Source organism: Hippocampus comes, unplaced genomic scaffold, assembly GCF_001891065.2.
Source record: "Hippocampus comes isolate QL1 unplaced genomic scaffold, H_comes_QL1_v1.1 scaffold246, whole genome shotgun sequence".
NCBI classification, from domain to species: domain Eukaryota; kingdom Metazoa; phylum Chordata; class Actinopteri; order Syngnathiformes; family Syngnathidae; genus Hippocampus; species Hippocampus comes.
The window spans coordinates 394,323-409,488 of record NW_017806220.1 but is presented as its reverse complement, the minus strand read 5'-3'; the positions used below and the strand labels follow the sequence as shown (position 1 = coordinate 409,488).

General features: G+C 44.4%; 1 protein-coding gene across 1 annotated transcript in view; it reads right to left on the bottom strand.

The window, feature by feature from the left end:
• The window catches only part of col4a6 (collagen, type IV, alpha 6), a 58,845-nt gene that overhangs the window by 20,376 nt on the left and 23,303 nt on the right, over nucleotides 1-15,166 (bottom strand). The window contains exons 4-6 of the mRNA XM_019856092.1: nucleotides 6,985-7,062; nucleotides 470-604; nucleotides 291-335 (exon numbers count right to left, since the gene is read on the bottom strand). Coding sequence (XP_019711651.1) covers nucleotides 291-335; nucleotides 470-604; nucleotides 6,985-7,062 — 258 coding nt within the window. The remainder of the gene's footprint in view (nucleotides 1-290; nucleotides 336-469; nucleotides 605-6,984; nucleotides 7,063-15,166) is intronic.

Sequence of the window (15,166 nt, the reverse complement as noted above, 5' to 3'; positions counted from 1 at the left end):
TTTACAGACTGATATCAGAATGAGAGTCGTCACTGACATAGCGTACGGATACCACTGGTACTGATGATACATTCCATTTCAATGAACGCTTCAAGCGACAATTGTGAACTAAGACTTATGTTTCTTTGTATTGGCGGCTGGTATCGACATCCTTTATGAGTGCTCGATACCTTGAATAAAGCCCGATACCAATCAGATACTGATACCTAGCGTCGTTACTCGTCCATCCCTACTAATAGTTATTTCAATTGCTCTTGTACTTTTGTTATTCTTGTACTGTGTTTACTTACAGGTACGCCATCATTTCCTTGAAATCCCGGCACTCCCATTGGGCCCTGTTGAATCAATCAAATCAAATCAATGGACAAAATTGCTTGTTTACAGTCACCGTTGCTATCATTTATTTTGAAGAATTTTGCCTATATGAGGTAAACAAAATGGCAAACATGGTCCAGTCTATAACACCCACTTTGTCTCCTTTCGGGCCGGATGGTCCTTTCAAGCCAATATGGCCCTTCTCTCCTTTGGGCCCCGTAGGTCCCAGGCTGCCGCGGGGCCCCTCTGGCCCACTCTGACCAACCTCACCAAGAGGCCCCGGACGACCCTGAGAAGAAAGACGACAAAGTCACGAGTCCAGCGTTGTTCTAAAATGTCCACCATGTCATTCGTAAATGAGGCGGGGAGAAAAAAAAAGAAGTCTCCGGCTCATCTGTGACATTTATTCACAATATGTCCATTATTTAATGAGATAAAAGAACACAAATAATGACAAGAAATGAAAGGTAGAAAGTCTCAAGAATTGTTTTCCAAGCTGCACTTCCACATATACACCACACAGCGGCAGTAAAGTGACATGAACGTCACAATGTTGATGGTGAAGCTGCAGTCGTGAGCAGAGAAGAGAAAGCCCAACTCTGGGAAACACGCATGCGCGAAAATACACAGACGTGTGTGTGTGTGTGTGTGTGTGTGTGTGTGTGTGTGTGTGTGTGTGTGTGTGTGTGTGTGTGTGCGCGCAACAGCACAGATTGAGGTGATTGACATCTGAAGCCATTAGCTCCCATTTAAGCAGGTGAGAGGAAGCACGGGAGACAGAGGGAGGAAGGACAGGGTGAGGGGCGTGTAAGATGTCAGAGGTTTTGATTTCAGGAGCTGAAAAATTAACCTGAGGCCTCGATATACTGAATACAGAAGTACAATTACACATGTACAATTAGTATTGACATCCGTCCTACACACTGTTTGTATTGGCTCTCAGGTGAACGCAATATGCAACCTTTGAGCCAAAAGTCGTGTTGTGAGAACTAATAATGAGTTGACGAACGCATTGGGCGTGCTGCAGGCCTCGGGGCAGCCATGTTGACGTGATGAGAGGGTTTGCGCGAGGTAAAGTCAGCCTGTCAGCGCCGTCTGGATTCCATCTTATGTCCACACCTGGTTTCACACGGAGGAAAATATGCCAGCGGTCCCACTTTCTCTCACGCCAGGCCTTCCGGGTGAGGGTTCACTCTTTTGTTTCCTTGGCGGTGCTTTCTGCTTAGCCAATATCAAGTCATGCCAAATCTAAAACAGTCATTTCGGTTGGAACAACTGAGTGATGTGGGAGCCAGAAAATGAGAGTGTACACTACAAAAAATGTTGGGTGAACTCAAAATTTCTAGTCAACAAACTTCGATAATATTTTACATTTACAGGATGGTTATCCTGCAAAAACAACTTGCTTGATTTGTTGCGTGAAGTAAACATAGTTGACATAAATGTTTGTCATCTGTATTTTAATGTTTTTCCAACTTAAATGACTGTTTTGGGCCAAATCATTTAAGTTGAGTTTTTTTACAGTCAAGTTAGCTGTCAGCTCAAGTCAGCCTGCTCTCCTAGCCCTTGCGTATTGCTCCGCAGTCTGCAGTAAAACGAGTCCATGTGAAAAGATGATCACGGCAAAATACTATCGTGCATCCAAAAACTTGCGATACAGTGAGCCCACAAAAACTTAACCATGATTGTGACATTTCCATTCGGTGGTGTGCTGTGAGATTTTTCGAATGTAAAATACAAATCTTGGCCCAATAATGGTTGGGAGAAACCAACTTTAAGTGCTAACACCTTTAGCTGCAGATGAACCGGGGGGGTTGGAAGCAGTCTGTGTTTTCGTGCCAGAGAGTCAACGTTCCGGTCAGCCCTCAGCGGACCTTCCACCCTCATCATCTTCCAGCAGAGTGGTCAGTTTGTAGGCCCAAATCCCTTCCAGCACAAAGGGCACAATGGGTGCTATTGGGGGCGGCTAAGCTCTCTGGACTTAGCGCTCCCATCGAGGTCCTGCCTCACTTCCTGGAGCGGGAGAGCGCTTGGGCAGACAGGTTCGCAGCGGCCGAGTGTGTGTGTGTGAAAGTGTGCGTGTTGTCCTGGATGTCCACCCTCAGGCCGTCGGGGGGTTTAACCAGTCGTATTGTTCTGGTGGCGGGGCGAAGATTTAACTGTCACACTGCATGCTCACTGTAGGATGGTGATGGGAGCAGAATTTGGTGGTGGTGGTGATTCTGCTGGGGGAGAACTGGCAAATGAATGGGTTGTGGCGGACTACGGTGATGCGGGCTCAGAGCAAAATTCTCGCTGTGGCAGCTTGAGCCTTAAATGGATTACACAGATAGTGCAGATCATAAATTACAGATACAGAGTGACTGGAAGAGGCACAGAAAGGCATAGAAAAGGACATTCTTGGAAATGTGCATTTTAGGTTCAGAATTCGTCATAAATAAATAATTATCAGACTACTAAAGTAAAAAAAAATGACAGTAGATGATTCCCTATGTCTAACCTGATGATCCCGTAAACATCTGCTGAAGCCAAACAGTTTCTCATGAGCTGTATCCAGTAATGTGGCCATGACTTTGGATCACTCTTCAGTCCTCTTCCCACCCTCCATTAAAGTAACAACCTATTCTCTCTTTTCATCCGGGTCCCCTGCCGATAAAAATCACATCGGAGGTCAGCTGTCCCACTGTGATGATGTCATGAAGTCGTCGCGCTTCTGTGCACGGTCGCCATATTTCAGAGGGCCCGTCAAAGGTGTAATTGTGCTAAAGACAAGGTTGCCCCCGTCATCCTCCTCCATGTGTCCGCCTTAAAACCAGACCAAGGTGACAGCAACCTTTGAGGACCAAACAGTTCATGTCATTGGCACGCAGGGCTCATTAAAAGGCCAGTTAGCTTTCAAAAATAACGTTGATAACAGGTGTTTAGGCCTCCTTTGATGGCCATCTTGGCTGAATAGAACTGAGATGACTGAAAGCACTGAATTTTCTCATGAAGCCCCATGTGGTTTATTTACTGATAATGGTGTGTCCACCTTGGCCACCAGGAGGCAGTGTAATACAGTCATGCAGTCACAAATGAATAATGGCAGTTCTTCTACGACCATAGGTTTTGCTGGAATATAGCTAATTTTACGTAGATGATAAAAAAAAAAAATGTGTTGTCGGTCTACATGTGTTGCTACACCTCTATGTAAAACAGCCACTCTTGAGCGATGCTAACTGTTCGCATCTCAACTTTGGCTTGCTGGTTAGCAAAAAGCTAAGGAGGCGTTCCGAAGCAAAAGTGGTTGTTTCAAATACACAATATGAATGTCATGTTTTTTTGAATTTTTTTGTCAAAAGTTATTTATTTATTTATTTACTCTTATTTTTTGCCATGTTAGGTCGCATTTGATTAGCTGCAGTTGGTTTCACATCACAATTTGTGTTTGTGGATTCGAACCCGGCACCTCTGCACTGTGAAGTCGACGTGCTAACCACTGGACCACCGGGCCGCCTCCACGTAAATATTTTTGGTTAAATATTGAAGACGTTTAATATTTACGATTGTTGGCCCTGATCAGACCACAGGATAATCTTAGACAATAATTTTAACAAACATCAAACGATCAGACATTTCCCAGGTGCACACACCAATGATGACATACCACACACAGACGCGCGCAACAATGTAATTGCACAGCCACAAATATGTGCCCCCCCAGTTTAAAGGGTGAGGCGCCTACAGCTTTAACGACCACGCTTGGCTTTTGTGGAGTACCGGGTCTCCCAATGCATCATAAATAACCGCACCATCGTCATTATAATCAAGAATCTGGAAAATCGCGACTACTAACCAGTGTTGCGCATTTCTGCACGTGTGTGAACATTTGTGTCTTCGTGTGTTTTGAAAAGAGACAGACGGGAGTTCTGTATGCGCCTTTTAGTTCGAGTGAGGCGACGCTCGGCCCTTGTTCAACTCTGCTCATTCATTGCTACGTTTCTCAATGCAACGCCAGTGGGAGAAGATGCGTGACATGTCATGTCAAAATAGGCTGCAATTCCACAGGAGGCCACACGATGACAGTAGAGTACATTTGAAGGGAGAGACACTCATTGGAGTTCGCTGCTTGGTTCCTTTTCTGTGTGTGTGTGTGTGTGTGTGGTTAACTTACTTCACTAGCATCCTCCTAACAAGATTACCGGTACGCTTGCTCTCACACGCTCCCTCTCTCCCTGGCACACACAATATCTCTCACACGCTCTCTCACAAACATAAATTCTCACTCTCACACACTACGCTCTCTCTCTTGGCACACACAATATCTCTCACACACTCTCTCACAAACATAAATTCTCAATGTCACACACTCCGCTCTGTCTCTCTGGCACACACAGTTTATCTCACCCACTCTCTCACAATCTCTCACTCTCTTGCTCTCTCTTTCAGAAGCACATCCATACACTCTCTCTCACACACACTCGCGCTTACTTGATTTTGCTTTCTCTCAGTCTTACAGGCACACACTCACAATGTAATGAATTTTCACCAACTGTCATACACTCACACATACACACACACACTTTCTTAGCATTTTTAATAAGATTTATGATCAAACAGACTCGCTCACACTCACACACATGTCAACCGGTGTCTTTGCGCCTGACCTTGTGACCTCACCAAGTCTTTGTACTGCCAACAATCCCAACGTGCGTGTGTGTGTGTGTGTGTGTGTGTGTGTGTGTGTGTGTTTGTTTGTGCATGTGTGTGTCTGCCATCGTTTCCTCCGTTTTCATATGCTCGAGTGTGTTTAGATGAAGCCTTGCAGTGAGATAAAAAAAAAAAAATCCCATCACCTCAAAAGGAGAAGGCTGAAAACATGCCACAAAGGGGCCCAACTGCATGCTTGTAAGCCCGGAAAAATGTTTGGATGAAAGACTGCCGCTGATAAGACTGTCCCTGTACATCAGTGTGTACATCACGACACATAAACACAGGAGTCGGCGTGCATATAGAGCTCACACACACACACACACACACACACACGCACTCAGAGATGGGGTGGTTATATTGAAAGATTAAAAAAAAAAAAGTAGATCAAAGTCGTCATTCATGCTTGTCTGGTGCCGCTGCCAACTTTCATTATCTGGCTGCAATCGGAGCCGTTGTGTGTATGCGATGAATAGGGCAAGCCTTGCCGTTGCTCCTTTTTTGGTGGCTTTTGCACTCAAAAATGTCAAATTGAGCTCACAACTTCTATAGAGCTGTTAAAGGGGAATAAATGTGGGATGAAGAGGTGCTGATTTATCGCGAGAGATTGCTCATTGCTCATTTCTTATCGCTCGATCCCAGTGAGAAGCAGATCCACTATCGCCGTGTCATCCATCCATTTTCAACACCGCTTATCCTGAACACGGTCGCGGGGTGGTCCTGGAACCTATCCCAGGTGACTTCTGGCGGACGACACCCTGAACTGGTCGCCAGTCAGTTGCAGGGCACATACAGAGATGCACAACCATTCGCACCCACCTAACACAACGTCAGCGTGGGAACCGATCCCACCTGCCCGCACACAAGTCAGGCGAGTGTACCACTACACCATCTTATCACTATGCCCTTATTTTGAAAGGGACGGCACTCTTGCTTCTCTCTGACCCCTCCCACCCATCATCCGTGATTGTCCTTTTATGCTACAATCTCCTTGTGTCAATAAACGCAAAGAGTGAGTCGTTATAAACTGCCGCAAGTTATTTTGCTCACGCACGTTCTACCGCTTCGCGATGACCTTCAGGGCCTTTGCCGTTCACCCGGTGGGAGAGGATGTTTTCAGATCAAATGAATCCAACATGGCACAGATACTGTCAACAAAGATCTAAAGACCCTCTTCAGATCGCAAAGCCCCTCGGCTGTTAATAATGAAAAACCAAGAGCACATCTGGATTGTGTCTCGCGAGTGTGTTTGGACATCACCTGGGGGAACGGACCCTCCCTTTCCCCGGCATCAGCGATGGATTCAGAGCTAATGCCACCACCTTTCCCCGTTTACCATGTAAAAACAAAACTTTTCAACTCTGAAGCAAGCCGCTTTTGAACGGGGCTGCGCAATATGGCCTTAAAGCAAACAAAAAATGTCAGCTGTTTTGTCACAAAAATCCAATTTCCGACTTTTTTTTTTTTTTTTGGCAACAAATTGACTTTGCTTGTGTTCGCGGCCATGTTGTTAGTGTAAAGCAGTGCTCATCACCTGAGATACGCTTTGAGCGACGTAAGGTGCTAAAAAAGGAATTTAAAAATGGATTTAAAAAAATCATCCCGATAAATTCAAATGGTATGAAATATGTCCGTTCCACGGCTTAAACTTTTCCCGCAGCACACCATGCCGCCAAGTGCAAACTAAGAACCTTTTTGCTGCCTCACAATCACAGTTAAAGGGAAGTTAGCAACAGGAGCCATATCGTTTAACCTCCAGTGAATGGGCGTCTCTATGTTATTTAACAAAAGCGACGTAGAGTAAGGAGCAAGTCTAGCTTTTCAGTGTCGGATAGTAAGTGATGTTGGATGCGGATGGCAAAAAAAGGGCAAAGAGCTGAGGAAAAAAAAAAATCATGACAGCGCTCTGAGTTGATAAAAGCGATGCGGCAAGTGACTCCTAAAAAGTCCAAATCAAACAATGCCATGCGGCAGACTCACCCTTGCTCCCTTCTCCGGGTTGCACCTGCATCCTCTGCTGCAGTCCAAACCGTCACACGGCTCGTTGGAATTGTCCCCCTGCGGAGACAAACATGGAGGATGGCTCAGTTTGAGTTTCTTTTGCAAAGATTTGATAGCCAGGGCACGGTTTAGAACCTTTCGTTTGCTGCCATTTTTTGTCCTGCGTCACACCCCACCTTCGGAAGATGTTGCATTTTATAAACTCGGAGTGAACTGCAGATTAACCTCTGCCGCTCAGGGTGGCATTCCTGAGATAGCTCGCAAACATCACACGGCGTTTTCAGACTTGATCGGAGACATAAAGAAGTCTTTATAAACTGACACATGAGTGACAAACGCTCATAAAAAGTGTACGTTAGGCCTCTGTTCACATGTTCAACCTCATGGTGGGCGCCCCAATGGATGAAAATGTCAATTTCAACCACAACCAAGAATTTGAACGCCTCCAGACGAGCGTATGACCCAGTGTTGTTTTGGGATCCATTTGGGGTCAAAGGTGGCCCTCCAGCATGAGCTGGAGATGAAAGGAGTCATAGAGGCCACAGGTGGGACATGTTGGAGGGATGAAGGTTATGAGAAAATGAAAAGTGGTGGTGTCCTTATGACAAGCGGGGCCAAAGACCCCTGCTGGACTCCCATAAGTCAACATAAGATGGTATAGACTTGCTAACCTGCATAAAATGCTTGGGTAAAAAAGATGTATAATTTCAGGCCAAACAAATGTGGCCTTGGAAATAATTATGATGCCATATTATCCCTTCAGTTGTTCCTTGAGATTCGAGTAATTTGACTTAAGACACAAGCGCAGTTTGGTGGCAGCAAAGTCCCTTCGCAATAATAGTATCAATTCTTCAGAGTGTAGTGTGATGTATTCTTTATCCTCCGCAAAGAATGCCTGATATTCGTGCTTTACTGATGACATGAGAGGAGTTGAGACATCTCAAATTGCTAAAAAAACTATTTAAAATGGAGTAAAAAAAAGTCAAAATGGAACAAAAAGTAGAATCACTCTGAAATTGTATTTAATGATGCCGTGACTCAACTCAACACAACTTTTGTCGCACGTTCACAACTTTATAAAACACATGAGATAAAACATTAACAATACTGTCGATTTTTTTAAAAATAAAATATAAAAATTATGGGGTGCTCTTTATCCTCATTAAAATACACATTACAACATTATTTTTGCTGTTTTTTGGGGGGGAAAGCTGCGATAGATTAATGCCATTTGCTTTTATTTCAAGTTAAAGTGCATTTTCGTGAATTTTCACGGCAGACCCCAACGAGCAACAAAGTGCATGTTTGCCCCCCAATAACAATTACTTAAAGATTACTGGCATGTGACGATGGAGGCCAGCTCAAAATATGCAACGAGGAAACTTTTGGCACAATTCTGTGGCAACGGGGAGAGGGGAGAGGTAGTGTTTTTTTTTCAGCAGTGCAGGTCCGAGCCTCGCTCCCTCTGATCTCCTCAACTGGTCTAATCACGATGACAGAAGGAGGCCAAGAAAGTGAGCATGGGAACGGAGACTTTTAGGCTCATAGCCAGAGAGAACTGGACGCAGGCGCGCTCGTTTCAGGTCTTGCCCTTTTTTTTTTTTTTTTTTTTAAGCATTGCCATTTCATTACCATATACAGGTATGTGAACAGTTCCTGGACTCTCCCCACAAGACGGGCGGGTCTGCATCACATTGTTCTGAGAGTGATTAGCGAGGCCTGAGGTGCGGGTTCGGGACATGCAAAAGACACTGATCCTCATTCAGGCGCTGCTGTCCACACCCAGACTTAAAAGTGAAGGATGATATGGGCAAATGGACGCTTTTAGCCCTGCGGCACCCGAGGTGGAACACACTGGACGCTGCTGCGCGACATTCGCCATGAAAGACTGCGACCGGCGTAATTAACATGAAATTAATGGCGATTTTCTACAATCTTGTCATAGGTCGTACGCAGAATGAAATGAAGACAAAAATAAAATAAAAAAGACATATCCCGTTTCTAAAAAAATGTCCTTCACCCTTTCTGGAATGCAGTTAAGTACAAACTGTTCAGAAACGATATGAATTGAAATTTAATGTCATGTATTCTTTATCCTTTGCAAACAATGGCTAATATTAGTGCCGTACTGATGAGACGAGTTGAGAGATCTCAATGAACAGTTGATGTGTCTGTCTGTCTGTCTGTCTGTCTGTTTGTCTTCCACTGACCACAGGGGGCACTGTTGACAAAAATGGTGTTTCCCATTATTGGTTGACATTAGTATTAAGCTAGCGGACTGAAAAGTGTTTTGGTTATTTTAAATAAAATTTTCTTGCTTTTTATGTTTAAATCGACAGTAAATCTCAACAGGGACGGGCACTAAACATCTTGAAGCTTCTTTTTAAAACTAATTCTGTCAGCCAAATCGAGTGCTGTTATGTGAGCAGTGTCCATGCCAGCACAAAGGGCTTGAATCAAATGTTTCTGCCCGCAAGGCAAAAAATGTGGCCCAGCGGCGGCTTATACCTCTTAATTCCTAAAAAACACAACTTATATTGTTTGGGGTGGGGGATGGGGGGTGGGGGGGGGCTAAAGTAATAATTTAAGGTGGAACAACTTTAAAATATAAATGATTGACATCTATGGCAACAATTAATATTAGTTAGGACAACAAAGCAAACTTTTTTTTGGGGGGTGTGGATTTGTTTTTTCTGATATCTTTAAGTTGGGGCCCAAAAAAAAGGACAATTAGTTCTGTAAACTCTTCAATCTTTGTTGCCAATGCGAGAATGCAATTTTCACAGCAGCAAAACGTCAAATATTTTGTTGAATTTCCCAAACTTGCAATGTTCTCAAAGTTTGGTTGCCTTTGAAATTTTCGAGGCAAGTCGGGATGTTGAGCAAGCACAAAACAAAGGCAATGCTTCACCTGCGAATGTCTTCCCTGATAAAACAAACTGACACGACAGAACAGGCCTGTGTCACACTTGTCAAATTTTCGTATTGATGCCGCTCCGCATCTTTCAGCGTGCGATAATACCGCCCGATCAATCTGCCTCGTTTGCTCCCACTCAACTGTCCAAACACTGGTGCGTGCAGGACGCAGTGTGTAGCTGCTGCTCTCTTCTTCTTCTTCTTCTTGCATCTGAGTGGCAGCTTGCGGGTGACAGCCGACGCCTCAACTTGCCCGCTCGTCGCTATAGGCTCTGCAGATGTTATCGGTGCGCCTCTCGGGTTACCCAAAAAAATAGATGCCGGGGCTATATAGCGCTGAGCTCATTGCGTGACGGGACAGGCGTGGTTGTTTTTTTTTTTTTTTTCTTTTTATGTGGGGTGAGAGGGGTGAGATAAAGATGATGGAATTCCTCATTGGGAAGTGAGGTTAGAGGGTGAGGACTGTGAAAGGGGAGGGAAGCTTTTCTTCTGATTGATCTACAAATTTGTTTGCAATTTGCAGATCGTGTTTGGATCAAAGCAGAGAGTCCCGACTTGATAAATGCCATTTAAGGTGCACCCGAGTTTTCTTTTTGTGATTCGTTTTTTGATGCTTTTCTTCTCCTAAATTTTGTCCCGGGTTCTGCTCACAAAAACGCGTGACTCGGCTGTTTCGTTTCCCAGTGAGCGTCTGCGATGAGCCTTCATCCGGAAAATTCCGTCAGTCATATATGAAGGCAAGGCGTCTTTCACAATGCAAACTTTTGTGAACAACTCAAAGCAAAAACACTCGGCCTGTTCCGCAGCGTTCAGGTAACATCTGCGTAACCTGGCCTTCAGAATAAAAGCATGCAGTATAAGAATACAGTTTCGCTATGCTTTCTTTGGCCACATGGAGGATGATCACGGTCGTAATCAATGAACAACCAAAAAAAATAGTTTGAGTGCGGCCAAATAAAGTGTGACAAAACCGTTATTGTATTGCTGTGCTTTTATTTTGAAGGTTTAGCTTTTGACCATTACACTGTCGTTGCCCAAACTTGTCCGAGAATGGCAAAGCAAACCAGGAGGCTTGTTATTGATCAATACAAAAAAACAAAACAAACAAAAATAAATAAATAAATAAATAAAATATTACAGATGGACAATCAAAAATTCAGAGAAATTCAAATTAAGATCATCTGGATAGGTTATTTTCACATTTTGGGTTCATCTGGAAAATGTCACCCAAAAGCCCAATCTCCCTAACTAACGAGTACACAATCAAGACAAGAAACGTGCGAAAAAGGGAAAATGTCTCTTTTGATCTTCTTGTCCTCCCTTTTCTCGAATCTCTCCGCTCCCCTCCATTTTACCTCTTTTATCCCGTCTCCCTTCCTCTTCCTCCCCCGCTCCGTGTGTGACCCTGACATCCGCCGCGCGGGAGACGAAGCAGCTGTGTTTGGCCGTGCGGCGGAGTTCCTCGTTTGCCTTGCGGGTGACAGCCGACGCCTCAACTTGCCCGCTCGTCGCTATAGGCTCTGCAGATGTTATCGGTGCGCCTCTCGGGTTACCCAAAAAAATAGATGCCGGGGCTATATAGCGCTGAGCTCATTGCGTGACGGGACAGGCGTGTTTGTTTTTTTTTTTTTTTTCTTTTTATGTGGGGTGAGAGGGGTGAGATAAAGATGATGGAATTCCTCATTGGGAAGTGAGGTTAGAGGGTGAGGACTGTGAAAGGGGAGGGAAGCTTTTCTTCTGATTGATCTACAAATTTGTTTGCAATTTGCAGATCGTGTTTGGATCAAAGCAGAGAGTCCCGACTTGATAAATGCCATTTAAGGTGCACCCGAGTTTTCTTTTTGTGATTCGTTTTTTGATGCTTTTCTTCTCCTAAATTTTGTCCCGGGTTCTGCTCACAAAAACGCGTGACTCGGCTGTTTCGTTTCCCAGTGAGCGTCTGCGATGAGCCTTCATCCGGAAAATTCCGTCAGTCATATATGAAGGCAAGGCGTCTTTCACAATGCAAACTTTTGTGAACAACTCAAAGCAAAAACACTCGGCCTGTTCCGCAGCGTTCAGGTAACATCTGCGTAACCTGGCCTTCAGAATAAAAGCATGCAGTATAAGAATACAGTTTCGCTATGCTTTCTTTGGCCACATGGAGGATGATCACGGTCGTAATCAATGAACAACCAAAAAAAATAGTTTGAGTGCGGCCAAATAAAGTGTGACAAAACCGTTATTGTATTGCTGTGCTTTTATTTTGAAGGTTTAGCTTTTGACCATTACACTGTCGTTGCCCAAACTTGTCCGAGAATGGCAAAGCAAACCAGGAGGCTTGTTATTGATCAATACAAAAAAACAAAACAAACAAAAATAAATAAATAAATAAAAAATATTACAGATGGACAATCAAAAATTCAGAGAAATTCAAATTAAGATCATCTGGATAGGATATTTTCACATTTTGGGTTCATCTGGAAAATGTCACCCAAAAGCCCAATCTCCCTAACTAACGAGTACACAATCAAGACAAGAAACGTGCGAAAAAGGGAAAATGTCTCTTTTGATCTTCTTGTCCTCCCTTTTCTCGAATCTCTCCGCTCCCCTCCATTTTACCTCTTTTATCCCGTCTCCCTTCCTCTTCCTCCCCCGCTCCGTGCGTGACCCTGACATCCGCCGCGCGGGAGACGAAGCAGCTGTGTTTGGCCGTGCGGCGGAGTTCCTCGTTTATTACCGTTTATGCCATACACAGGCTCGCATGCGTCCGAGTTCCCGGAAGCGGGACCACCCAGCACGAGGCGCAACGTTCGGCCCCAAATGTTTGACGCTGGCCTGCTGTCACACGTCGCGTTCACATTTCAGTGTGATTTCTAGAGCGCCAAATGAATCAAGCCGAGAACCGACACGTGGGTTAAAAATGTTTCCGCTTATAGCGCTGGTGTAAGTTTATGCAGCGTATTCTCAGCCCTTCGCAATTGTAGCTCAGTCTATAAAACTCAGTGGCCTGCTTGGAGGCTTTTTTTTTTCACATCCAATCATATTTCAGCCTCTGTGTGTTGCCATGTCAATCGAATCTGCTCTGCGCATTCAAAATAAGTAGTACTCGCGCATGTAAGTGCAACGGGACTCGTTTCTTTAACATATCAGAATCCGAATTTTTGACGTTTTTAATTCTGACCTAACGTGATACAGTTGCATGCTGTTGCATGAGAGAGAACATTTTCGCGGCCATGGTGACTGCATCTCACTGAGGGTTTGCCGTAAGGTCGTGCACAAACACGAACGCATGCATACATTCAAATGCTCGGAACCTCCCCTGTAACTGAGAAGTCATTGCTGATCACACCATCCATAGTCAGCGATTCTTGAACTGCAATACGCACACATCCAGAACCATCCATCCATTTTCTGAAATGCTTTATCCTCACAAGTGTCCCGGGGCATGCTGGAGCCTATCCCATTTTGTCATTTTTTTTGTTAACTTTTCTTTTGACGGCGGCGCGGACACCCGCAGCGGCTCTTCTTGTTTTATGTTGAGAGGGAAGAAACTTCATCTGTGCATGTGTGTATGTTACACATACATACAGCACATTTGACAATAAAGTTGTATACAATGTAATTCAATTCAATCTGTCTTCGGGCAGTGGGGGGGGAACACCCTGAACCAGTTGCCAGCCAATCGCAGGGCACATAGAGATGAACAAGCATCCACGCTCACACTCACACCTAGGGACAATTTGGAGTGTTCAATCAGCCTGCCATGCATCTTTTTGGAATGTGGGAGGAAACCGGACTACCCGGAGAAAACCCACTCAGGGCCGGGGAGAACATGCAAACTCCACACTGGGAGGCCGAAGCTGGAATCGAACCCGGTACCTCTGCACTGTGAGGTTGATTTTTTTGTTTTGCTCAGCTTAATTTACGAGAAAAAGCCATTTCATTTACCATTGCTTTGGTTTTGTGTACTATCTCCTAATCTAGTTTTATCTCAGGCAATAATTTGCTCGCTAACAGCTAATCAGAATGATCCATTATGACAGCCATTTCATTTACCATTGCTTTGGTTTTGTGTACATACATACACATAATCTACTTTTATCTCAGGCAATAATTTGCTCTCTAACAGCTAATCAGAATGATCAATTGTGACACAACATTTTGCATCCTGCTCACGGGTGATTCATTCAAATCATGTCTAAAGAGCACAATGACACAAAAACCTCTTCATTCTTCACACTTGTAAACGTTACTTTTCCACTTAGGTTTGCCCTTGCTTGTATTATGAGAGTGAGTACAAGATTGGTAGATGTGTGCATTTCACTGTATGAAACATGACTGTGGGTGGTATGAAAAACGATGACGTCTCATCCATGTTGTGTGCTTGTTATGATGGGAAAGTGACGCTTTTGAGTGACTGACTGGAACAATCAAAAGTTTGTAGCTTAAAGGCAGATTCTTTGAGAGTTTGCGTTCAGATCAATTGTAAATTTCTTCTCACCCACACTGACTGGCCTCTCGGAATTTGAGCTTCCGCTTTTGGTTCCTCCCGTTTGCTGACTATAAATAAACCATTTTGCGTGTGAACGCACCTGCTTGGCGCAATTACAGTATAAGGACCATTTGGAAGTCATCTAAAGTGTGTAAATCCAAATGAAACATGTAAATGTTGCTACTCTCTGTGGATTTATGGCCCCGCAAGTAAACATGCCTCCTCTGTTTGAGCATCAGTCTCTAACGAACGGCGGATTATTAGACCGATGAATCAAGCCCCTCTTAGCAGTGTTGATCAAACAAACTTTAATTCCAAGCCGAAATGTTAAGACAGCGCCTGACTAAACAGCAAGTGCTAACATTGCACCCCCCCCCCGCCCCTCAGCCAACTTCTGTGAAATAATATAAAGTCACAGAGGAGTCGGTGAGAATGTGTTCCAAATTTGTGATAAAAGTAAACAAAAGACGGATGGCGCGCTGAAGGGTGGCAGTTAAAACGAGGACACGTTCAGGATGCTCCATTTAGCGTAGCATGAAGTTGACGTGATCCGTGTAAGCAGAGTCGACAGCGTACAAAAGTAATCGTGGCAAACGTCTTCCTAAAATGGTTTGCGTCCTCACATTTCCCCCCGTTCAAATGTTTGAAATAAATTTGCCGCCGAGCAACGCTTCATCCGACACAGCCACCATGTCGTTGCGTTTTTAGCACGCGCTCGCGTGAAATGTTGAGTTGTGATAACTAACCCCCCCCCCCCCCCCACCCCGGGGG